Source organism: Zootermopsis nevadensis, unplaced genomic scaffold (assembly GCF_977971745.1).
Source record: "Zootermopsis nevadensis isolate Lab colony 2312 unplaced genomic scaffold, Znev_1.0 Znev_ptg000007l, whole genome shotgun sequence".
NCBI classification, from domain to species: Eukaryota; Metazoa; Arthropoda; class Insecta; order Blattodea; family Termopsidae; genus Zootermopsis; species Zootermopsis nevadensis.
The window spans coordinates 14,916,971-14,942,658 of record NW_028259139.1 but is presented as its reverse complement, the minus strand read 5'-3'; the positions used below and the strand labels follow the sequence as shown (position 1 = coordinate 14,942,658).

General features: G+C 40.1%; 1 protein-coding gene across 7 annotated transcripts in view; it reads right to left on the bottom strand.

Annotated features, from left to right (window-relative positions):
• The window catches only part of LOC110828015 (rho guanine nucleotide exchange factor 10), a 106,626-nt gene that overhangs the window by 14,858 nt on the left and 66,080 nt on the right, over positions 1–25,688 (bottom strand). For 3 of the 7 annotated variants that reach the window (XM_022060270.2, XM_022060271.2, XM_022060275.2), the window contains 6 exons: positions 8,153–8,360; positions 5,337–5,571; positions 2,832–3,017; positions 2,102–2,398; positions 1,795–1,887; positions 572–796 (listed from right to left, as the gene is read on the bottom strand). In XM_022060270.2, coding sequence (XP_021915962.2) covers positions 572–796; positions 1,795–1,887; positions 2,102–2,398; positions 2,832–3,017; positions 5,337–5,571; positions 8,153–8,360 — 1,244 coding nt within the window. Of the gene's footprint in view, positions 1–571; positions 797–1,794; positions 1,888–2,101; positions 2,399–2,831; positions 3,018–5,336; positions 5,572–8,152; positions 8,361–9,851; positions 11,104–14,273; positions 14,764–25,688 lie in introns of those variants that run through there. The other 4 variants (XM_087344410.1, XM_087344409.1, XM_022060272.2 and 1 more) reach the window with 4 other exon arrangements.

Genomic DNA, 25,688 nt, shown 5'->3' with positions numbered 1-25,688 from the left:
TTAAACCAGAGAAAATAAACTGGAAGTGGAAATGCTAAGCCTCATGGCCTAATACGGGAAAGGATGATGATTTAATGTGTTGCCCTTGAAGATGGCATTACTGTTGAAACATTTTGAGTAAATTCACCTTATATGTAAATAAGAAAAAACAATATTCTATCTGATGGTATCAAAGTTCATACATATTACTTGTACTGATACCGACAGTGAGATGGACCTATAATCAAACCCTGATACAGAGCCCCCTCTACTTACTTCCACCCACACAGTGCACCCATTTAAAGCCTCGGAACAGATATTCCCTATGTCATTTGAAAGGGAATCCTGTGCCTAAAAATAAAAAAATTCCACTTTATTGCCAGCCCTGCTTTAACACCAATATTGGTGGTGGACGAAGTGTAGTGCTCGAATAAAGTTACGCTGTAATAGGAATTAAAATATCTTCATATCTGTAAGACATTCCACTGGGTCATGCCAAAGGATGGATCTGTCCAATTTCAATACTGTCATCAGATGAAAGAGTACTAAAAATTACATACACGGCCACAATAATTATTATTATTACACTTACCAGTTGTGTGACATTGTCTTCCCTGAGAAGATAGCGATTGCCATCAGACAGTGGTCTGGCAGCAAATTTGCCACTGATGTGTCGAAGCATCTCCTTAAATGCCTGAAACTGTTCGGCTTCCCTCTTTCTCTCATTCAACATCTCAGCCAGAGATTCAAGCTGCGTGAGGGCCAACTGTAGAGACATGCGGTCATGATGACCTTGTGGCGTGTGTTTCAGTAGGTCCTGCAATGGCCACAAATACCACAACCAATCACGAATCACAATACCTCAAACAATGGGATGACGTGTCACTCCCCAAAACAAAACAAAAATATTAATTTTACTTCTGCAACCATGCTACCACTACAATAACATTGCTAAATGCCAACAGGATGATTTAAAGTAATGTCTCTTGAGCAGCCTTTAGAGAAACCCTGGAGTTCTCACAAGACCAGGTGCTCTGTAAGAAACGTTCAATAAAAATAGTTTCTTGTGAATGCTGCTCCAAACTACTGATATAATATTTTGCACAGAAACACTCAATGTAATATTCTAGCTTAAGATTGTATAATTACAATTATGAGCAGGAGCACTTTAAACCACATCTGAATCAAGGATTTTCTCCTTCAAAAATCTCAACCCTCCCAACAATTTTCTAGTGTTCAGTTGTTTTTCCACATCAAACATCACTTTTATAATATATCATATATATGTATAATACATTGTTCTCATAAAAAAAAATTAAAATCTCATTTCAAATAAAAACTTTTACTGTGTCTTACTTTCTATCAGTTTTCTTGTCCTTATCACATTTACACGACACACGTAAGAAAACAAACCCGATTCTCGGAATCTGGTAAATCTATGTGAGAACCAAATGTAAAAGCTACTTGTTTATGACTTTTCAACATTGTAAGAATATTTAACACCCATAAGTAATTTTTTTTTAATGGCTCATATCTCATCAGATGGGGCATAGGATTAGAAAGAGGTAAGTTCTCTGCTGATACCTCAGCAACCCAAAAGAGTTCCATTATCAAATTAGTTTGGAAAAAATTGCTTTGGAGAATACATGTACGTGTAAGTTCTTAGGAATGTTATCTACATAACACACACAAATATAATCCACGAACAACTGACCTGCAGACATGCAGAAACATGATTAACTGTTGAAATCTGTGAACAGATTTTACAAAGACCATAACAGTGAAATAGTTAAACAATATCCACAAACAACTAACCTGCAGAAACAAAATAAACTGTGGAAATCTCTGCACAGGCTTTACCATGAGCCCAAAGAAGGACAAACGATCATGAGCACTGATTTGCTTCACCTGCAATCAAAACAGTATGACAGTGAATAAGAAATAATGATTTACAAAGAGGTCTGTATTTACAGTAACTAAAGTATGCACACAAAAAAATCTGATTATCAAAAGATATAAGTAAATAAGCTATGAACAGAACACAGCGACAAGAAATACAAAGTTTTAATGGTGATAAACACCAGAAGGGTACAAATAATAAACTACAGTACTAACAATTTACCTTCAGGAAATCAGCTAGTGCTGACTTGCGTTTGGCCTCCATCTTTGCTAGATCCATCGCCACAGAGAAGTTGTTGATGAACCCACTATAGATGTCAAGAACAATTGCTTTGGAAAAGCTTGCCACAAAGACATCTCCTATCTTTTCATCACGATCCCAGTTGCGTATACTCTCCGCCAGAGCGATTCGGAATAACGTGTGACACTGTAATATCTCCGGCAAGCGATGGAATAATGTTGATATCTTAGAGCTGCTAAGTATTGGTGGGTTACTCTCTTCTAAGGGCTTCTTATAATCCTACAGAAACCAAATAAAAACAGAATTTACACTATATAACTCTTCAGCTTTTAATGCCACTGACTCAATGGCAAGCAAAACCTTTTGCAATTGCCATCGTTCATTTTATAACCACGAAGATGCAATGCTTGTACATTTAAATACTACTAGTACTAATGGAAAATTCAAACTATTTCTCAAAGTTTCCACTTCACAAGTCTTCTCTGAAGAACCTTAAGAAGACATGTAGTTAGTTAAGTGGGGGGGGGGGGGGGGGGCCCACAGAAAAAATGGCTTTTCATGACAATCGACCACTAATGTCTAAATTATTGAAACAGGTGCTAGATAAACACCTGGTCCGAAGAACAGTTCAGCTTTTCTTTGAAGCCATAATATTTAATTTGTAATATGTACATTCTTCTTGCACTTTGGAACACAACACGTGAATACGTACATTGACAAGTCTCTGAAGAGTAGCTACATAAGAGTTCTCACTATGAACTATGGCTGCCACAATGTGCCGCCTTTTAAGCTGCTGAGGGGTGAGCCCAGCAGGAGGAGCAGACAAGGAGGGAGGCACCTGCCGTCGCTGGAATGCACATGACAAATTGGCGAAGCTTGTAGTTGATTCCTCTTCCATCTAAAACAATTAAGAAAAACTTAAATCACAATCTTATCCTAAAGAAGTCACATATGTTAACAATTAACCCTTTCAAAAGCAATTACTAAGTATATACACAAAAACAGAAGGAATATGTGTGATGAAGTTCATGTGCGACAACTGTGTGTAGTAATCCAAGATGGCATAATAAAATGGAAGTAATACCACACAGTTTGGAAGTCAAAAAGGAATTTATAAACCTGCCAAATAGACGCAAATTTGGATAACAGAATGAACAGGGATCCAAAAGCGAGAGTGACACATATTTTCAATAAGAAAAAAGATACAAAAAAAATACATTTTATCAATGGACCATTACTTTTAAACCACAGATTGATTACTTATTATAATGTCCTACAGTGATAAGGACAATATTATATTACATTCAGCGTCAAACTTAAGGTACCCCCCATCATAAGTTTCACACTTAAATTGCAGTATGTGATATGTCGTTGAGGATAAGTAAAGCAATAAATTCCTCTGCAATCGTAAAGTTTTCTCCAACCGCATGAACACAACTGGCGAAGTCTGTAGCACCTGTGGCATTTGTACCTTCATCCACGTCAGCAGATCATATAAAGACAACAGATAACAGAACACTGCTATGACAGACAGGGGCATTACGGTAGGACAGTGATGACCTGATTGAAATCAAAATGCATCAATACAAGTTGTGTATTGTTCATATCAGCACAATAAAACTAAATGGTAAACTTATGATTCCTTTTTTTACTCGATGTAGCCATATTTAAATAAATAAGTAAATACTAAGAAAAATTAAACACCATCACCTGAAACACTACAAACTGTTGCCCACATAACTTCTCAGCGTGCTCAGATTACTTGCCACATTCAGTATGGTCACGGAAGTTATAACTAGGATAGGATATGGGGCCCACTTCTAGACTAACAACTGACAACAGCCAAAATCAATATGCAAATACCAGAATGTCAACCATAAAGTTTCCATACTGTCAATAAACTTTCCCTGTACCCAATAAGCCATCAACTGTGGTTGATTTGTATTTGGTTATGTTATTTGTTATTACTGGTTCACTTAGAATAAACTACTTAATTTCAGTTCTAACCATTTATATATATAGAATGATAAACCGTCAGGTATTTCTGGCACACCCGTACAACGGATCAAAAAATAATTTTATTTTCCACATTTTTTGAAGTTTAAACTTTCAAATACGACTGTAACATTAAGACTGAACCCATTTAGCTATACACAGAATTTTGAAATAGATAGATAAAATTCTGTTCAATGTATAGGTATAGGAACAGAATGGAAAACGTTATCAGCGCAACGTTACTACTGCCATGGATGTTACACACATCTGAACCACTGATAACGTAAATCAGAATTAACCAGATCCTTGATTTCCAATCGTTTAAAGTCCCACAGCCAAAATCAGAGCTACGCTTGTTATAACACAGATGTGTTCTGCTTTGTAGCAGTCATAGTTGAATAATATGAAACTCAGAGCAAAAAGTTATTATTTCCAAATGAACCACTTCTAAGAAGCTCCTAAGATATATCCTTTATAGCTATTTCCTTTCTTTTGCCATTAATATTTCAACCTGTATCTAGCAGCAACAATTGTAGTTAATACGGTCCTGTTATTTTGCAATTGTATAAATTTGTTGCATAATAATTTCACAGAGTTATACCTATCTTCCACTCAATGATTCCACTACATTCCTTCATGGATCAATATTCAGAAAGCAATTACAACTCTTTCCATTCCCTAAGCATGAATAACGTAACACAGGGCATGTCATCTTATCATAAATTGCAACGTTGGTTGCAAGAGCCAAAGTCTGAGACCCACTCACATTTAATTCAATTTAAGTGCAAGATACAAGACTGGCGATGAAGAACAGACTTTAAGATGAGACATAGCACATGAACTGATTTCAGACTCTGATGACCCATAACAGACACAGGCGACACACAAAATGGACTGACATCTTCTGCACTAGTAAGACCAATGGGTCGAAGAGTTTTGCAACTACATACATGAAAACCTAGAATTAAGAAGACAGCCATCTTTAGACTCGCTGCGGTGAAACCTGAAATACTATAAAGACCTATAATCATTTAGATGCATGATATTCCGCTAATGTAACACCTACTATGTCCTTGGAATCTCTTGCTATTCTACCACTGAAGTGCCAATTACAATTAAATCATGAGATATAATCATAACAGACCATTCACGTACACATATACTGTATTTAGCAAACTACTCACCAAATGGTTAATAGATTATATGGCCTGTCTTAACTTACTTCTGGTAACAAGGGCATCTTGCCACTACCAGCTGCCCTGTCTGTATTATCGACATCATACTGGTTCGCCGATCCCCGACGAATTGAGAACCAGCGTGACAAGCGGCCCTGTCCTGCAGGATCACCTCCAGGTTGTGGTGCACAGTTGGCTTCTGAGGGCTGCCTCCCCCCTCCTCTCCACTTGTCACACAGTGTGCGGGCTTTATGAAGAGTTGTCTTCAACTGGCCATTGCTTCTACAAACAGATGGATTTATGTTACAATTACAATGAAAAACTCTCAACTGCATTAAACGTGAAAGAAAAACGTAGGCCAACGTGAAAGAGTTGTAGCACTGTGTAGTCTGGTAGAAGTTTTAGAAGTTTATTGACATTTCAGAGGTACTTGCTGCCTCCACCATCAGCATAATGAGAATATCAAGTACCTCTGAAATGTTGGTAAACATCTACCAGACTAAACAGTGCTACAACCTGGAAGACAGTCATCTTCAGACTTCACATTCCACATCAATAAACAATATGGCATACAATGCAACAGTACAACATCCACTTACAGACTACGTTTTGTTGTGTGCGATGGAAATCGAAAAATTCTTCCTAGGCTTAAAAAAACTGTGATTCACTGAATTTGGTACCTGTCTCATGTATTTACTATTCAGAACAGTCTGGACCAATGAAATGCTTTATCATCATTACTTTTCAATTTTACTTTTGAATACAGTAAGGTCTAAGAAAACAAGGAACTATAAATAAAAAGGGACATAAAATTTGATCAATTTCTTTTGGCATTATTAAAAAAATGTCTTAAAAGGCATGAAGATGGACTGTGAGGATTTATGGTACACCGAACTTGCTAAAGATCAGATAAAGCTATGATAGAACTTTAATATTCCAGACAGTTTTGTGGGTCAGTTGGCCAGTCTGTCAATTAGTACACTATCATTAGCATTCTGTAAATAGAATTAGATGTGATCATTGTCCTTCAAACGTTTAAGGATATGAAATGAGTGCAGTTTAATATAGCTGCCTACATCCCAAATTACACAGCACAATGACAGGCATTTATAGGCTGGTTGATAACACCTTAATCCTTCAGCACCGGAGGATTTAAATCAATTTAAATATGTAACAATCTACAAAGAGAACATGCTTGATCTACTTCCTGAATGTAGGACTTGAGGTTTTCATAGAGCTGTCTGAAAATTGTTGTCTTCTGGGTTATTGTGCTGTGTAGTCTGGTAGATTTCCACCAACGTTTCAGAGGTCATACTGCCTCTGTCATCAAGGTGATCGCCCCGATGATGGAGGCAGTATGACCTCTGTAACACTGGTGGAAATCTACCAGACTACACAGCACAATAACCCAGAAGACAGCAATCTTTTACTTCCTGAATGTATCACAGCTTTGCCAGTTTGTTTAGCGTTCCAAGGTACCATGGAGGTGGGAATAATGTCCCCACATTACATCACAATGTCAAACAGAACAACAAAGTTGCAGAGTTAACATTACGGGAGGAATTTCATCTTCAAGTAATTATAAACCAAATGTAAATCATTCTCATGAATGTTTCCACATCTCACAGACTGAAATGGAACCACCATTTTGTAAATAGTCCCAAACCTCATTTCCCTTTTTGCAGTAGCGCATCTTTCCTTATAAATTCACTTCCTACAGACAAAGATCTGTTGTTGACGAAGCCAATAAACAGTGATGCTTATTGTTTGTCCTTCATTTAACTACAGTACCTGTTAGCAGTAACATGTTGATATGAATAATGGAATAGTAAGTCAATCTCAGGCCTATGTTAAGGCGTTATATTTGCTTGGAGAGGCTGACAAGCACAAAATACATCAGCTAGAATAGCTGTCTCCCAGATGAGATTCAGCTCAGGGACCTGCCAAATGTGAAGTAATGCTAAACATTACAGACAACAAATAGTAATGACTGTCAATACTTTATATTTCATTGAATATATGTCATGCCAAAAACTGTTTTAAATACAAGTTGCATCTTAGTAGTATCTATCGGCAATCATGTCCCTGCCCGTTATTTGTATGCTGAGTCACTTTTGAGGAAAAACTTGTTGAGCTTGTTCTAAGCTTCATAGGGTTAGAATGTTCCAATATGGACCACAATAAAATTTTCTCAACTAAATAAATGGACAGAGTAGCTTATGAAGTTCTGAATGGCAGGATGAATTACATTTGGTAAACACCAAGTAACATCGCAACTCCCTCCCAGTCACCACAGCTGGTCTCTTTGGTTTTATTTGTTAATGCAGAAATGTTGGTGTTCTGTACTTTTTGCAACTGAATGTTCCAAGGAGTTGTCTGTATAGATGGTAGAAACAAAATGGCATGGCATTTTACTGGGGATAATTATAATGCTTAATGATACAATCGTATCACCACAAATGTCGACGAATGTGGCTAAAGGAAGAACAATTCACCAGGGGATTCTCTTTGAAATTACATAGGAAATTTCTGTTCTGAGGCTTTTGTAGGTAAAATATGAAAATGACAGTGTGCAGACGGATGGTAGAACAGGTTGATTGTTCCTGAGACCATGTTGGATGGGAAAGGATTTGCATAGATTTTTAGAACAAGGAAACATTTTCTCTAAAATTATATTTAAGTGGATATCACTACAAAATAATGAACGACAAACATTGAGCTTAATTTTGCCATGATGGAGTCCTAATAGTCACTGATGGATTATGACAGAGAAATGGTTAAAATCATAAACACTCTGCAAAACAAAACAAATGTCCAAAAAATAACTTTTAACTACTACTCATTAAAATATCCTCCAACTCACTTCGTGATCAAGTGTCCGCTTTTCTCACTCTCATCACCAGATGACAGTTCTTGGTCAGATCCTCCCGAATACCAGCTCTCTTCACAACTCACTGGGCGTTGGGATTGGTCCAATTGGTGATGAGAAATGTCAGATCCAGAGTTACCAACAACATGCCCAACCACATTTCCAGTGTCGTCCCATGAACCTGACCGCATCCGTGGCTCATCTGAAAATACAGTTTCCCCATGTAAGCGAACATCAGTTTTAAATCGTGTCCCAAAAAAGAAATGAAGTCCATTTGCATTCAATTACACACCATTTATTCTTAGTATGTTATGACATATTGTAAATCAAAACAATAAATCACCATACAAGCTGAAGGGCTGAAAGTAATTCTGGTTTCTGAGGTTGCCAACATTTCATAGGAACCTTCAACTTCAACGCTGAAGATAGAGGCAATACAATACATTCCTATCAAACATGGAAAGTCTTGTAGTTTGTTATGTACAAGATTATATGACATCATAACTATGAATACATAATCAAACCTTCTTACCCCTGTGAAGTTACTGGATGTGCAAATTCAAATGATAATATCATGTGATTCCCGACTGAGAAATAAGAAAACTCATCTGCTTCTTTAAAACACACAGAGTGTGGTCTGTAAAGTTATAGTGTAGTTCCCATGCTTTGCTATTTCTTATAAAGAATGTTAGAAACAGAAAATATAAAAGCGTGCGGAATTTTGCCTGCAACATTAGTGAATTTCAGTGTGAACATCGCAAATTTCACTGCACATGCACATAAGGTATTCCAATTCTCACAACACATGAATGAGAAGAACTGCCATTACAACCCAAACTGTGTCCGAGACGGTCCATGTCGTTGAATTTCACCCTACAACACGCAGTACCTAAATAGGGTACGAAGATCAAAGTGGCCTTGTTTCAAACACTCTTCCAATTCAGTGGCCTGCAAAAGTTCATTTAGATTCAGAGGTCCTTGCTGCCTCCAACATTGCCCTGATGACAGAAGCAGCAAGGACCTCTGAAGCGTCAGCAAACTTCTACCAGGTTACATGGCGCAACAACCCAGAAGACAGCCATCTTCACACACACCGCCATGAAAATCTCAAATCCTATGTCTCAATGATCATTTCGCAGGGTGGCGGATCAGAAAAGGAGATTTCAAACCAATGCCATCTCAATCTCCAAACCTTGCTCCAAGAGACACTGCCTATCGAATAATGTAGAACAAGTGGCATTGGAAATTGATAAAAAGACATAACTTGATACAAAAAATCTATAAAAAAACCACTACTGATTGTTGTTCCATGTGTTCCCAGTCAGATGTCATAATAATTGAAATACCAATCTGACTACAGTGACAAACAAGGGTTAACAATGAACTTCACTAGACTTAAATGCAGGTGAGCCAACATTTCATGCAGAAAGATCGAGGGAGATACTGACAAATGGTCGAGCATGTGACCACATTCCTTGCAATCGCATCCACCCGCCTTTGTTCATTAACGCGTTTCAGTACAACGCAGGTAAACTTTCACAACTTCTCCTTCAATTCATGTTTCCAGCATTATGCATAAAAAAAATAGTAATGATTACAAACCATACCAATACTTCACATGCAAACTTCCTCACTGATTTCCATCCAAGTAAGAAACATAAATATCTTATTTCACTGAAAAGAGCGGCTGTACCTGGCAACTGAATCCACCAAGTGGTTGTTCTTGATCCCATCATGACATATCACCAGTAAATAAACACTGCACACTTAACTTCAACATAACACAAGATCATCTTGTATTAGCCACACCCCTTCCACAACAGGAAATACAACTTCCATTTCATTCTTTTTCTCCTTCAAAGCTCCACATCTGAATTTGCATGATGTCACCACTGACTGTGTTCTAGTCACATCTCCCCACAGTGTCAACAAACTGATGCAGAACATAAGAAGGTTGTTTTTTCTAAAAGACTACGAGGACAGGGGCTCAATCCTGACGAGGGCACAGGATTTTTCCTGCAGCCTCTATCTACCGGTTCTGGGGCCCACCCAGCCTCCTATCCAATGGGTACTGGGGCCCTTTCCCCATCTAGTGCAGAGGTCAAAAATGAGTACATGGCACATAGTGGGACAGCTTTACTTTACTTTAACTTCCAACAGACTACTAATGTTATGACAAGAATCAGTCGACATCCATAAAAATGTTTAGTGTTCTACTTTTCTAGTGAACATAAATTCACAATTTTCTTCTGTAACACATTTAATACGGTGTAAATATTTCTCATGTGATAGCAGAAACTAGTATTTTCTCAGAAAGATAAATTACACAAAAAACGAAGTCACTCTCACCATAAAGCCTACAAAGATTCTAGTCCTGAAATGAAGGCAAATAATCATTTAAATTTCACCATCACTCGCACAAAAACGCGGTATCAGTTCTGTCAAATTCACATTACTGAACCTTGTGTGGGAAAACGCACAGCCACACTGCCAGTTCTACTGTACATGTTTCCAACAACTTGTTCATACAGCAAAATTTACTGCTGGAAATTCAGGAACAGGGTAATGAGATCCCTCCTGTCAGCATTACACAACGGCGGTAATGGACAGGGATCACACAGGGATACTAAGCATGGAGCGTGTGTAGAGCAGATGTGAGCTGTAAGCCACATTGCGTGATCACAAAACATCCAAGTAAATGACATCAGAAGACTTGAAAGAGACAAAATGGCCCCAATACAAACAGAGTGTGAAGATATTAACTGGAATGAATGACTTTGGTACGCTGGTTGATAAAACTTCTTTTACTTTTAAAAGTGTCAATTACTTGCAATTAATACGAGGTGCGATCGGAAAGTTTCAAGACTGTGTCAATAGCGGGCGAACCGGATGTAGTACGAGCTTCTGCCTTTAGGGGGTGCGGCCTACATTCATAGTGAATCAGTGTGCCAGCCGGCATCATCGAATTAGCATTTCTTTCTTAGTTACGGGCGTTTTGGTAGTGCATTACACCGACCCTCCTGCGATTTCGGAATGGCGTGTGCATCAAATTTTGCCAAAGACTCGCCAAAACGACTACGGAAACCTATGAAATGCTAAAGCAAGCATTTGGGGAGTCCGCAATGGGTCGTGCACAAACTTTTGTGTGGCATTCACGTTTTAAAAATGGCCGAACCTCTGTCGATGATGACGAGCGTTCTGGACGACCATCTTCGAGCACAACGCCCGAAAATGTTACGAAGATTCGGCAGGCCATTCACGAAGATCGACGTCGTACCATCAACGACTTGTGCGACATTGTTGGGATAGGCTATGGGACCTGTCAGCTGATTCTAAAGGAAGAACTCCACATGCGACGCATCGCAGCCAAGTTTGTGCCAAGGCTCCTGTCTGAGGACCAGAAGCAGTTCGGCAGTTTTTGGCCTCAAACACCATGGCCGTCATCCCGCACCCTCCTTAGCTCAGTGTGACTTCTTCCTCTTCCCAAAGATGAAAATTCAGCTAAAGGGAAGGAGATTTGAGACGATAGAAGAGATTCAGGCAGAATCGCAGATGGTGCTTGACAGGCTGACAAAGAAAGATTTCCAGGGATGCTTCCATGCTTGGCAGCGGCGCTGGGATCGTTGTGTTCACTCCCAGGGGAACTACTTCGAGGGTGATGGATGAATTTAATACCTGAGATAAGTGTACGGGTTTTTATAGGCGCAGTCTAGAAACTTTCCGATCGCACCTCGTATATTACAAACAAATCTATCTAATGCAAAGATTTTCTGATGTACAGAGTGCGATAGGGTGCTTTTAACAACACATCTCTGTAATAGAACATGTCATACGAATCAAAGTCCCTGCAAAATGAGATGCCAAGATCATTCAAATTTCCTGAATTCTGCAGTTTCATGCAACATCATTTTGAAATATCACGTAGCTGCATGCTGTACAGGCAACCTGCACACATCATCAGTGTGGGAAATTATAACATCAAATATCAATATAAAATTTTTAGCCAAATTCTAGACTGAAGTTGAAAGACTCTCAGGTTACAAGCCGCGTCAGGTGGCTGAATGGTGAATAAACCACATCTTCTGCCAACGTTTCGAGAACAATCTCTGCTCTCATTCTCATGGCTGATGCGTAACAAATCTGATCCTATGTACTGTGCTTGCCTAAATTGACCATTCAGCCATCTGACGTGGCTTGTAACCCGAGAGTCTTTCATCAAACACAAAATTACCGTTTTAGAATAGGGAGGGATTGCCGGAGCAATCTATTACTGTACTTATTTACAAGGGCGATAAAACTGACTAGTAATTATCAAGGAATACCGCTGCATCAACTACACACAAAATTTTATCAAGCATTCTTCTATCAAGGTTAACTTTGGATGGAGACGAAATTACTGTTGTCACCAGTATGGAGTGACACAATCTATTTCAAATGTTGGTCAGATATTCTGCATTCATAACAAACTAGAAAAGAAAATTAGAGTACAATGGGGCAGTACAAAAGCTATCAACGACTTTAAGACAGCCTGTGATTCAGTTAGACCGGAGGATTTACAATCACATCGAATTTGTTACACCAATGGAACTAGTTAAACTAACGTGTTCAAATGAAACTGACAGAAAGTGCGTATAGTAAACACTCGTCTGACGTATTTCCTGTTCAGAATGGTGAGAGGTAAGACGCTTATCACCACTGCATCTCAACTTTGCTTTAGAATATTCTACTGGGGGTGGTTGCTGTTTGGAACTGAATTAAACATACCGATTTAATTCAATGGGCGAAAACATACACATCATAAAGAACTCTACTAGACGTTAGTAAGGAAGCTGGCCTGGAAGTTACCATGGATAGAATGAAGTGCAAGATCATCTCTAATCACCAGACTGAAGGACAAAATCATTAAAAAGGTAAAAAATAAATCCTTTGATTAAATGCAGCACAGTTCAAGCATTTTGGGTGAGATTAAAAAATCAGAACTATATTCACAAGGAAATTAAGAAAGAAAAAAATTTTGGGAACTCCTGCACCCATGATATTCAGAATCTTTCGTTTTTCCATACTGCATTTAGAAACACGGATTAAAAAAACACAAAACTACAATCTTACGAGTTGTTTTCTACGGGTTTAAAACCTGACATCTCACATCTATGGAAGAACATAAATTGAGGGCATTTGAGAACAGGAGCTAAAGTAATTATTTGGACTAAACAGGGATAAAATCAAGGGTTGCTTGAGAAAACTGCGAAATAATTAACTCCATTGTCTGTACTCTTCACCGGTGCCATTTGGGTGTTAAATCAAGTATGACGAGGTGGACAACACATGCAGCATGCATGGAGGAGACTAGAAAGAACAAGGCATTCGTGTGGGACAATATTAAAATGGATGTTGGGGAAAATCAGGCTTGCTTACAGATTGGGTTAATGTGGCACAGGGGCAGGGTATAATGAATACGGTAATTAACCTTCATGTTCCGTAAAATGCAGGGACTCCGACTAGTTTTTCAATGAGGATTATGCTTCATGGAATTTGTTCGTTACTTAGTTAACAATATTTCGCAAGCTTGCTCTCCATCACGTAGAATTACAAATGACCCTATCATATCTCACAATCAACTATAAAACCTTCAGCAGAGTAAAATTGCCCAGTCCTAGTTTAACCTCTCATTAAAACATTATAATAAGATGAAGTACAAAATTTGTCACAAAGGTGTCTTGTTAAGCTGACATTTTCTAGTAGCAAGTGGCTAAGTCAACTGCTGTACTGCAAGTAACCCGACCTAATCATCATGACAGACACAGCCAAACCATTATGAGCTGATGATTATTCAAAAGATGTTAGAATTACATGTTTATGATCTTACGTTGAACCTAACCCATCTGTTTTCACTGGTGTTGACATTTAATGGCTGGTCTTCGCGTTGGTCAATTTCATAATTTTCATGTATCATCACAGTCATTTTCTTCCTCTGGTAATGATCAGACGATTACCAGTCACATAAAATACAGCAGAAAGTCAGTGGTAATACAAAGCAGCCTCGTCACCATGCATACTGACCCAGACAAGATATCAACAAGGACTGATAAGAGTGACATAAAGACTAGTAGCTTACCCTTATGCAGCCATGCCATATGCTTCGATTTAAAAGCGTATAGTACAGCACGTAAATTCATCTTTAAGAACCAACACTGATAACAACAAAAATCAGATACGCAGTCTGTTACAAATACTACCGCACTACTGGAAAAACGAACACTGGCCCGCATAGCGCTTGCTTGCTTATGACATCACTGGCCACTTAGTACATACTGAGCGAGATAAAACTGCTAAAAAGATGACTCTTAACAGTACTAAACTCTGGTACAGTCAGAGCTAGCGCATACATAACATTATTGAACAAACACAAAGTAAAATCAATTGAATAAAGATTTCCTTGGATATTATCCATCGTCTAGTAAATTATAAAATACAAAACGTAAAACGACGTTTCGGAGATGGGACTCTATCTCCGTCTTCAGGTTCCTACTCAGTTGGGCCCACTAGATAGAGCTAATCCCTATCTCCGGACAAAGTAAAAAAGTGAAAGTCCCGGAATAAAAAGACATCACCACACCATCCATCCGTGGGACGTAAAAGAATAGAAGTAGAAATCAAAATTCATTAAACACGATAAAGCCCCCCCCCCCCCCCAAAAAAAAAAAATCACAAAAGGTGGGAATAAATACACATGAATATTAATTCGAAAATCGATGCCCAAATCGATCCGAAACGTCGTTTTACGTTTTATATTTACTAGACGATGGATAATATCCAAGAAAATTTTTATTCAATTGACTCTTCACCATCGTCAAGAAGTTTTAGATTTGATATACAAAGTAAAATGCCACAATGATTAGTGCAAATACGCACATCTTTCTGAACACAAAAACTTTCAAGAAATCTATAAGTGACAGGAAGCAAGAGGAGGGTGGAAAAAATTACAAAATATGGGACTTAGGGTTTGTAATCATCATCATCAGGTATTATTAGAATCATCAAATCTGTGAGTCAGACGGGCAGGACATGTAAGCAAGAGAAGTACATACAAAATTGTTGAGAGTAAACCTGGAGTAAAGGGATGATGAGATAGGTGTATCAATATAAACTGGTTCGGGACAAGGAATTTTTACCAGCTGAGCAACTGTCAGTTCACTGAGGACTCTGGTCCATGGATATAGTTTGTGATGAAAAGGATGGGCAGCATCATCCAATTTTAAAATATCCAACTACGTACATGACAGCAAAAACGTGACGCTAGGCAGCAATGAATGACAGGAAGCTGTAATGACACCGACACTTTCCTCATGGGGCGAGAAAAGCTACAAACGTCCAGAACCCAACCGTGCTTAATGAAGAAGGCATCTCCAAGATGTAACGAGGCACAGTTATGTGCCACTCGAGCAATTCCACATCTAAGACTGGGTAACTAATGCGCTGGCTTAAAAAACAAAACCAAGAACTATGGTTCTTGTCCTTTCTAATATAAAATATGGGCATTCAGTTCAGCTCATTTTACCTTCTCGCCTAATTTCCACAGGTGCTATAAATATTACAAATGTATCTTTTGTTCTACATGGGTATGAAACTTCCTCTTTCTGCGTGAATAACAGGGAATAGGTGTGTAAAAGACTATACTCAGGACAACCCTGCAGAATGAAAATATTTTGGATTAAAGACATTATGGATATATTAGGTAACAGAAATAAACCATGGAAAATGCACCTGAAATAATCACGAACGACGGCCTAAGAGAAAAGAGTACAATATTGTGAGAGCACCAACGTAAAGTAACGATCAAAGGGGATTTTAATGCTGATAGAACAAGGCACTGGGAATAATCTCCAACATTACTCAAGAAAATCGTACACTCAGTCTAGTACAACACTTTCACTGCTCATCACGTGTAACATTATATTTCGTCTGCAATAACTAAAATTTGATTCTGCACGGTTCTTACAATTGTAGGGTCCACTGACTGAGACTAGCTCTTTCAATCGGACCCAACATACTAGGTGGCTCTGCCCCATACACCTGAAGATAAAAATGAATCCAGTTTTCAAAACGTCGCACACATTTTTAACCGTGGACGATGGACAGAGTACAAAATCCTAATAAACTCAAATATACAAAATCAAAGCCCTACGACAGATACAGAACTGCAAAGAAAATATAGTTTGCTGCAATGCATTACTATCATCACTTAAAAACTCATTTATTTTTGATTAAGTTGTGATAATAATGCATTATAATAAATTATATTATTTCAATGTGCCTTGTTAAAAACAAGTGTGTAAATCTGCGTAACTTTGGCACAGATGATGTTATTCCCCTAAATTTTCACTCCCTGAATGCAAAATTTGGACACCCTCTCATAAACTAAAACAAATGAAGTCGACGAGCAGGGGCATCTGACGTAAACAAAACCAGTCCCAACAGTTCTCGAGTCATATAACAGCACAGAAATCCATTGTTTAAATATCATAAAAACCTTACAAAATGGTAGAGAAAGTGTAATGGGAATAATATGTGTGTTCAATTTTCCTCTACAAGGTTTGTTCGAAACACTCTTCACTCCAATAAGTATCAGGCGACTTACACTGAAGACACACGCAGGAACACATATTATTTTCCACGTAAAGTGTAGTTACTATAGTCAAATTTTATTAAAACCTCGAATGTGTCAACAAACTTTTGTAAAACTATCCAACATAAAATTCTGTGAAATCCATTCGGCAGTTGACAAGTTGTTAAAAACAAATAAACACGGCGAAGGTAAGATCAATGTTTACAGCTTCATTACGAGTGTGCCTAAAATGTGCAAGGACCGCGTTTGCACATTCCATGAGTTCTCCCTCTGCAGCCCAGAGTGTGAAATTTCATTCCAGTTATCAGATGCGGTAATATGTGGCAAAAGGTAGTGAATCGTGATGAAATTGAATTGCAATGGAAGCAGACTGCCTCCTGAGCCTCCACTCTTTACATTAACACTGTTCATCATAATTTACAAGTGTCTGCAGAACAAACCCAGGTAATTAGACTATCAGTTCAGTATGCAACAAATGTGAACATACTATATATCTAAAATTGAGTGTTCTAAAGACGTTTTAAATTAATGTTTTCGTTGTATATTTCTACTGTACAATCACTGGATTATATTTATAAGAAGAATGAGATCAAATTGTCTGTAGGATAACATAAAAAGAAATGCTCTACTTTTAAACAAAATTTAATGGCAAAATATTTCTTTATGAAAGAAGCAATATTCATGCTGACACAACAAATCATAAGCCTGGCTCATTGTTTTACATAAATCTTGAAATTTTAGGTCACTGGGGTATGTAAGTGGTATTACTTATATAGTACTAGCAATTCTACGTCTTGTTTTCAAATTAAAATAAACCTGCTGTATGTGCCATGTACCATTCAAGTGGACTGAATTTGCTGACATCAGTTTCCTTTATAGCAAGAAATGTACGCAAAACTGTCAATACAAATACAACAAACAACCTGCGTGACAAATCTATCTTCACTGTTCACAGTCCACTAATGGACGAAGATAGTGAGGGCAATCTGACTTTGACCCTGCTGATCAAATATATTATTATAAAGGAAAATTGTGTAAAGAATTTGAATAAGTGGAGAGCTAAAATTGAAAATAGGAAAATAAAATTCATAAGAAGTTTAATTTAAACCATCTGAAGCGGTCGTTGCCTACTCTACAGTACTGCCACGGAATTTGCTTGGAGGGACTGAGGAAATCCATGAAAAACTCAGCCAACAGAGGCGGTCTCCAGGCTAAGATCTGAACAGAGGGCCTGCAAAACACGAAACAGACGTGTTAATCTCATATCTGCTACATGGAGGATGGCCCTTCTTCAGAAGTTGAAAGTCACTCATGTAGTCAAGAAATTCCCCGTATTTTATAAAGTCCAAGATTCATTATCATGTTCACATGACCCCTCCCTATCCTAATTTCCTTTTATTGGTCAATACTAAATATCATCTACATCAGAATCACAGCACAAGCACAGTCTTGACAGATTTAACCTATATCCTTGGCTATAAGTCGAGTACAAAGCTCCTAACAACACTACGGTCATTTCACTGCCATTGAAAACCTGCGCAAATTCAGATACAACCACAAACAAACAATCCCCCTCGACCACCTACACCACAAAAAAACTATTTCACGTCACCACTGCACAGCGTTACCCACTTATCATCTTTCACTACGAACGCAGCGATTGAACAACGCTAACTGCTGCTCTCTTGTTTTCACACGACGAAACAGATGAAGGTTTGGAGCGGAGCCATGCGCGGTGAGGGGGGCGACGCCACTTAACACAGAACGTCCCTACCAGCAGGCTCATGACGCCTAGGCAAAGACGATACGAACAACAGAAAGTGATACTTTCCATAAGAAACGTGCCCCTATTCATTACAACTTCTCTACATAATGCAAAAAAAGGTAGGGGAGGGAATCATGTGTACGCGCGTGCATATGTATACACACAATATTCAATTTTCAAAGAACAACATCTATTTTTATGTAAGTAGTAGCCATGTTGGGGGTGGGGGGAGGGGTGGAAATTTCACGCACAGCGCAACAATTCTGAAGCGCTTTCGTTCTATTGCTGAATCTCGATTTTAAATTCGTGAAGGCTCAAAAGGGGCGTCATGGCAAGCCACGTTCTTTTATCTTCGCAAATGGCGCTTGAAGGTGGACACCAGAAACAGCACAAAACATTTATTTGTCTTAATTAAGTTCACAGTCAAGGATTCCTGGGTTTAAAAAAGCAACGGACGCGCACTGCAGCCAATAACTCGATTTTGAGAAACAAATTAGCTATGTTCTTTCTGCAATCACAGATTAGGTTTTTAATAGGCATAACCGTTAGCATGATGCATTCTAGGGTTCCGATGGACAGACCATGAGAGTTTCAAAGCCCCTAAGTTGTTTTACCCACAACCGCTTACAGAAGGCTACAAGTCATGGTTCATCAACCATTGACAACAAAACGCACATATTTCACGCTGTCGCCACCGTCGTCAGTTTATCAAGAGAAATCACGCAAATAAATTACGACACGTCAAACGTATTAGGCTTGCCCCTGTAACCAACTTCAAGACCCCACAATGAAAGGACAGAGGATTGAATTGTCTGCAATGGCACGAGAATCATTAACGTGGCCAATAAGTGACATAATTATTCCGCCCGGGACGGACATACGCGACGCCCTGATGATGGTGGCAGCAAGCACGTCTGAAAGTCGATACACTTTTTACCAGACTACTACACGGCACAACATCCCACAGGGCAGCCACCTTCACATTCGCCACCTTTAAGAACCTCAAATCTCAACCGAGTTTGTTTTCCGTGGTTTTCGTCAGTTCCTCCAGGTAAATGACTTGCTGCGAACGACCACTCCCTGTTCCCTCCGCATTTACAATTAGCAAACATCCCACCATAACAAATCCGACGGGCACTTAACATCAGCAGCTGGTACAGCGACATACAATAACTAACCAACTGTATCTGAAATCCCCCGATATACAACCCACATTAACATCGGCGTTAAAAACCTCGAATGTCATATTCCGTCTCGTAAACATAAACATAAGACGCGCTGTAAAGACTGGGTTTCACTTTCACCTCGAATGACTGCGGCCATTTTGTTTACATAACCAACAAATGCAAATGAAGAATCCACTGTGTAACTCCAGCCACGTGAATTAATGACGTAGCCTCGATTTCCTTCGAGGTATTTGATATGCGATCATCTCCATAATTAACAGCAGTCATAGAGCAGTATATGGAAACTGGAATGCAAAAGGAAACAAAACACGCCTACAGATTTTACCAAGATGGCACGTAACCAAACGCTGTGGTCTAGTTAACTCCTGCCTCGTATCGGAAGTTGCAGGAGTTGAGTGCTGCCATATTCTCAAAATATCTTTCGTCGCGTTTTCCTACCAAGATCTGTAGTGAGACCGAATTAATAATAATCTCTGTCTCTTGACTGAGACAGTGGAACGTCCAGTGTTCGAACGTTGGCTCGCTGACTGGTACGTTTCCCGTGGTTTCTCTACGGGCCTCCAGGCAAACGCAGAAACCGTGTCTTAAGGCAAACCACGACCACTTCCTTCCACACCCTTTCCAATTTATTTTCCAACAATCACCCTATTATTATTCGAGGCTACAAAACTTGAGCTGCCCACTGGAAGAGTAAAGTAAGTAAGACCTGCTGTTTCCAAACACAAGTCACGAGTTTCTGACGAACTTCGACTTTAACCTTGGCTGTCCTTATATCGACATCACATGCATCGACTAGAATTTCTTGCGAGCTGGAAATCCAGTACAAACATCATCCGACATTCTCCGCTTGGCGACTGAAATAATTAAACGCATCATAAACTAAATCTGTGCAAAATCTGACGCGTGAATTCTTTGCCGGAATTTAAAAAAAACACGGAACAGGCACTTGAAAAATATAATTTTTCATAAATAAAAACCAGCAATGTTGTGAAGGCCACGAGGAAATTTAACAGCAGCTTCAGCGAAGGGCGGAATTCAAAATCCTCCCTCCTCCTTCCTTGAATCGCCTTATCAACCGACGCTGGACGAAAAACATTCCTGCTTATTCATTTCAGTGGTCCAGATCACGGAGAGGGAGTTCAGGAATGTTTACTGGTCGTGAGAGACACACACATTCCAACTCCTCTACAAACTCGAGTGTTATACACTATATATAACCCTGTATTCTGGTAATTGTGAATCTGACGTTCCTCGCATCTGCAAAGGCGATCTGTAAGCCATACTTGTTCGAACAGCGGAAACAAGATATAATGTCCCTGACTAGCTAGTTTAAAACACGCATTAACTGTTTGCACGTACACCAGGGTCGTTACTGAAAGCCTGATAGTCGCTCGGCTGATTAGTAAATTTCCCATCTTCTATGCAACCCGAAGGTTCGGTGCCGTGTTCACAAAAGTCCGCGACACTCACACTTAGACCAACTTCAATATTATCCTCCCATCCACGGACGAATTTCCCAAGTGGTTTATTCACTTACTAACTCTGACTCTTCAGACTAAAAGTCTGCATGTATATCTCACCTCCCACATGCGTTTTACGTGCAACGCCCATCTCATCATCTTTGACAGGATCGCCATAGGACACAAATTACGAAGCTCCTCATTATGCAACTCTATCCAGCCTCCAGCTATATACTCCCACACAGGCACAAATGACGCTATTTAGTCTGAGCTATTAAAAAAAGCGTAGACAAATGTACTACAAATAAATAAAATTAATCACTCTCTTCGCAAACACTCAAACTGTGATCCTTCTTCAGGGCGAAAAACCATTTTCCTCGCCGAAGTATTAAAAAACAGAGTGTGCCAAAAAGATGTATACACACAGCCATTACATACGTCAGTACCATGTACGAGGTGCGATCGGAAAGTTTCCAGACTGTGTCAATAGAGGGCGAACCGGATGTAGTACGAGCTTCTGCCGCTAGGGGGTGCGGCCTACATTCATAGGGAATCAGTGTGCCAGCCGGCATCATCGAATTAGCATTTGTTTCTTAGTTACGGGCGTTTTGGTAGTGCATTACACCGACCCTCCTGCGATTTCGGAATGGCGTGTGCATCAAATTTTGCCAAAGACTCGCCAAAACGACTACGGAAACCTATGAAATGCTAAAGCAAGCATTTGGGGAGTCCGCAATGGGTCGTGCACAAACTTTTGTGTGGCATTCACGTTTTAAAAATGGCCGAACCTCTGTCGATGATGACGAGCGTTCTGGACGACCATCTTCGAGCACAACGCCCGAAAATGTTACGAAGATTCGGCAGGCCATTCACGAAGATCGACGTCGTACCATCAACGACTTGTGCGACATTGTTGGGATAGGCTATGGGACCTGTCAGCTGATTCTAAAGGAAGAACTCCACATGCGACGCATCGCAGCCAAGTTTGTGCCAAGGCTCCTGTCTGAGGACCAGAAGCAGTTCGGCAGTTTTTGGCCTCAAACACCATGGCCGTCATCCCGCACCCTCCTTAGCTCAGTGTGACTTCTTCCTCTTCCCAAAGATGAAAATTCAGCTAAAGGGAAGGAGATTTGAGACGATAGAAGAGATTCAGGCAGAATCGCAGATGGTGCTTGACAGGCTGACAAAGAAAGATTTCCAGGGATGCTTCCAGGCTTGGCAGCGGCGCTGGGATCGTTGTGTTCACTCCCAGGGGAACTACGTCGAGGGTGATGGATGAATTTAATACCTGAGATAAGTGTACGGGGTTTATATATATATATATATATATATATATATATATATATATATATATATATATATATATATATATAGGCGCAGTCTTGAAACTTTCCGATCGCACCTCGTATTCATCTCTTTGGGTCACAAGCTCTCTCTCTCTCTCTTACTGAACGTGGCTCTTGACACTTTGGTTCCAGATAAACGCAGTGTCAACAACAGCTTGTTGGTACTACGATGGGCGGAGAGGTTCAGAAACAAACGTAATCGATTTACGGATCTTCGATTAACTGGGGGAGGGGCTTCCATCCCCAAGAATTTTGACCATGAATATGTGTAGCGTCAGGCAACAACTAAATGAATGTTTGAGGTAACGCGTTCTCTACGTAAACCAATACTGACAGACAAAATGGGAAAAATCAATGGTGTAGCACCTCGTGTTATATTGTTCTTTTTTCACTTTACACACACACACTGATTTCTCTGTCCATTCACGAACATGTTTCGGTCCAATGTAGCCATCATCAGGTTCAATTCCCTGCCTTTAAGTCACTGCATTGGAGATCATCTCGATGTCAATAAATACTAATTACGAAATTATACGTTAAACCCTTTTAAATTACCAAACCTTCTGGAAAAAGACCACCGGGCAGACCAAGGAGGAGATGGAAAGTCTTACGGAGGTGGGCTGTGAGGATGGCAAATGAATGGAGATGGCTTAGGATCGTTGCCGGTGGCGGGCTTTGATGTTGGACCCGCGGGTTCTGCTACCAGGGAGTTAGTAACTGTGCGCGGACAGTGTTCACTGGAAATATCACTGAGAACAGGTCCCCAGGCTTGTTCATCCGGGATTCAGTTCAGTGAACATACTGACGGGGACCTTAAGGGATAATCTTAATTCAATTTTAAAACACGACGGATTCATGTGATAATCAGCACACATTCCTTTCAAACTCCACCATGAAATGCGTTAACACTGAAATCCAACACTGGAATTTATGACGGTATTTCACAAGAAACAAGGAGGAGAAAAAACCACGATGCTTTTTCCCCCTTATCCCTCGACCGATCTCGCTGTGACGTCAAGTACGGACGGATGAAAAAGATTTTAACCCGTTGCTAAGCAACCAGAAGCAACGAATTCCGCGAATGACGGACGCTTGGTGAGGCACATCGACGCAGTGGATTCTGCGTCCTTAGAAGGCGCCCCTACACGTCCAACTTTAATTGCAGGAGTCGGCGTACCACGAATCCCTACGCCCATTAGAACACGCTGGACAAACGTAATTCTTTAACAGTGACTCCAACTGCTAACTAGGCTGGAAAATATTAAAAATGCGTGCTCAGTTGTTCTTTGCCTTTAAATGTTGTACACTTGTGGTCTAGCGGTTAGAACGCTGGCCTTGTAATCCTGGGGTCTCGGGTTCGATTCCCGGCGGTGCCTGAATTTATAACTTGTGTTGGGCAAGGCCGTGGTCTAGGCAACACGGAGTTTTCCTCCGTGGCATCCCAACAATTACTCCATTCACACACAGAAGAAGGCAATGGCAAACCACTTCTGGATCATCTGCCAAGAACGTATATGAACAGGTCCCAGTCCGAGAAAAGGATGGAAGGATCCTGTTCATATGGACCTGTCGTCAGACAGAACACTAAATGAAAATAATAAAATTTAAAATATGTTAACCGGGAGATGATACTCATTTTTTAAGCAATGGGTGTTTTAAACTCGTGATAATTAATACAAATGGCTGCTCCCATTATAGAAAGAGACGGCACTGTCCTTTACTGCGAGCGGTACCTTAGAACAGAGTCTACCAGGGTCGGTGATAGTTAAGGTTACGTTTATATAACAATTAGTGGACTAATGGGTGGGTGGGTTTGGCGCCAAAGGGTTAACTCGGCGTTGACTTTAGCTGCTCCGGTAGGATGAAACTATCTGTAGGTCGCGTTCACAGTCTGTCTGTGGCAAATAAGTGTGACTACTGCGGTTTCTTGCGGAGGGTATCACGTATATGACGTCACTGACATTTTTAGCCTTGACGACGACCACACGATCGATTTTCACTACTATAATTTTGTAAGCGTAGACATACAGTCCGCGACATTTACAAGTGTCCCAAAAATAAGTGTCGATGAAATGAAGACATTTTAATAAACTAAACCATTACGTACGTTAGCTTTGGCACTTGGTGAATTGTCGAATTTGGTGTAGGTGTTCAGTGTAAAGTCTGATATGCAGAAGTGGTTAAAATTTGTCTCTAATTTTAAAAAAGAATAATAACTCATTTATTTAGCTGAAGACGGACCTCGCAAATCGAATTCCACGACAATCAATATGGTTACTTATCTCAATTACGAGGCGCGTCCCAAAAGTAAGTTTCCCTGGGGCCGTTTACAGAAACAAAACACAATTTCATGGAAATATTTATTGCAACAGATACAGCAAGTGTCCAGCTATTTTTCAACATATTCGCCACCGGAATTGAGACATTTGTCATACCGTGGGACCAACTTTTAATACCTGTGTCGTAGAAGTCTGCCGCCTGGGATTGGAACCACTGTGTGACAACCATCTCCGCCTCTCTGTCATTCTCAAAACGCTGACGCTGACCGGACAGGAATTTCTTGAGGTGTAGGAAAAGATGGAGATCACTGGGAGCGAGGTCCGGGCTGTAGGGTGGATGATTAAACACCTCCCAGCTGAACTCCTGCAGGAGACTTGCTGTCCGTCGAGCCGTGTGCGGCCTAGCGTTATCGTGCAGGAAGACAATACCGGCACTAAGCATCCCGCGCCGCTTGTTCTGAATGGCCCGTCGCTGAAAATTGTCTGCACCAGCGACGCACCATCTGCTTGCTCATAACGTTAGGCCCATAGACCCGGCACAGCTGACGATGAATTTCGATCGGCGCTATGCTCTGTGCATTCAAAAACTTTATCACTGACCGCACTTCACAGTCGGCGCGAGCTGGAATAAGAACCTCCATCTTCAACAGCTGCAACGATGCTTAGTGCCGGTATTGTCTTCCTGCACGATAACGCTAGGCCGCACACGGCTCGACGGACAGCAAGTCTCCTGCAGGAGTTCAGCTGGGAGGTGTTTAATCATCCACCCTACAGCCCGGATCTCGCTCCCATTGATTTCCATCTTTTCCTACACCTCAAGAAATTCCTGTCCGGTCAGCGTCAGCGTTTTGAGAATGACAGAGAGGC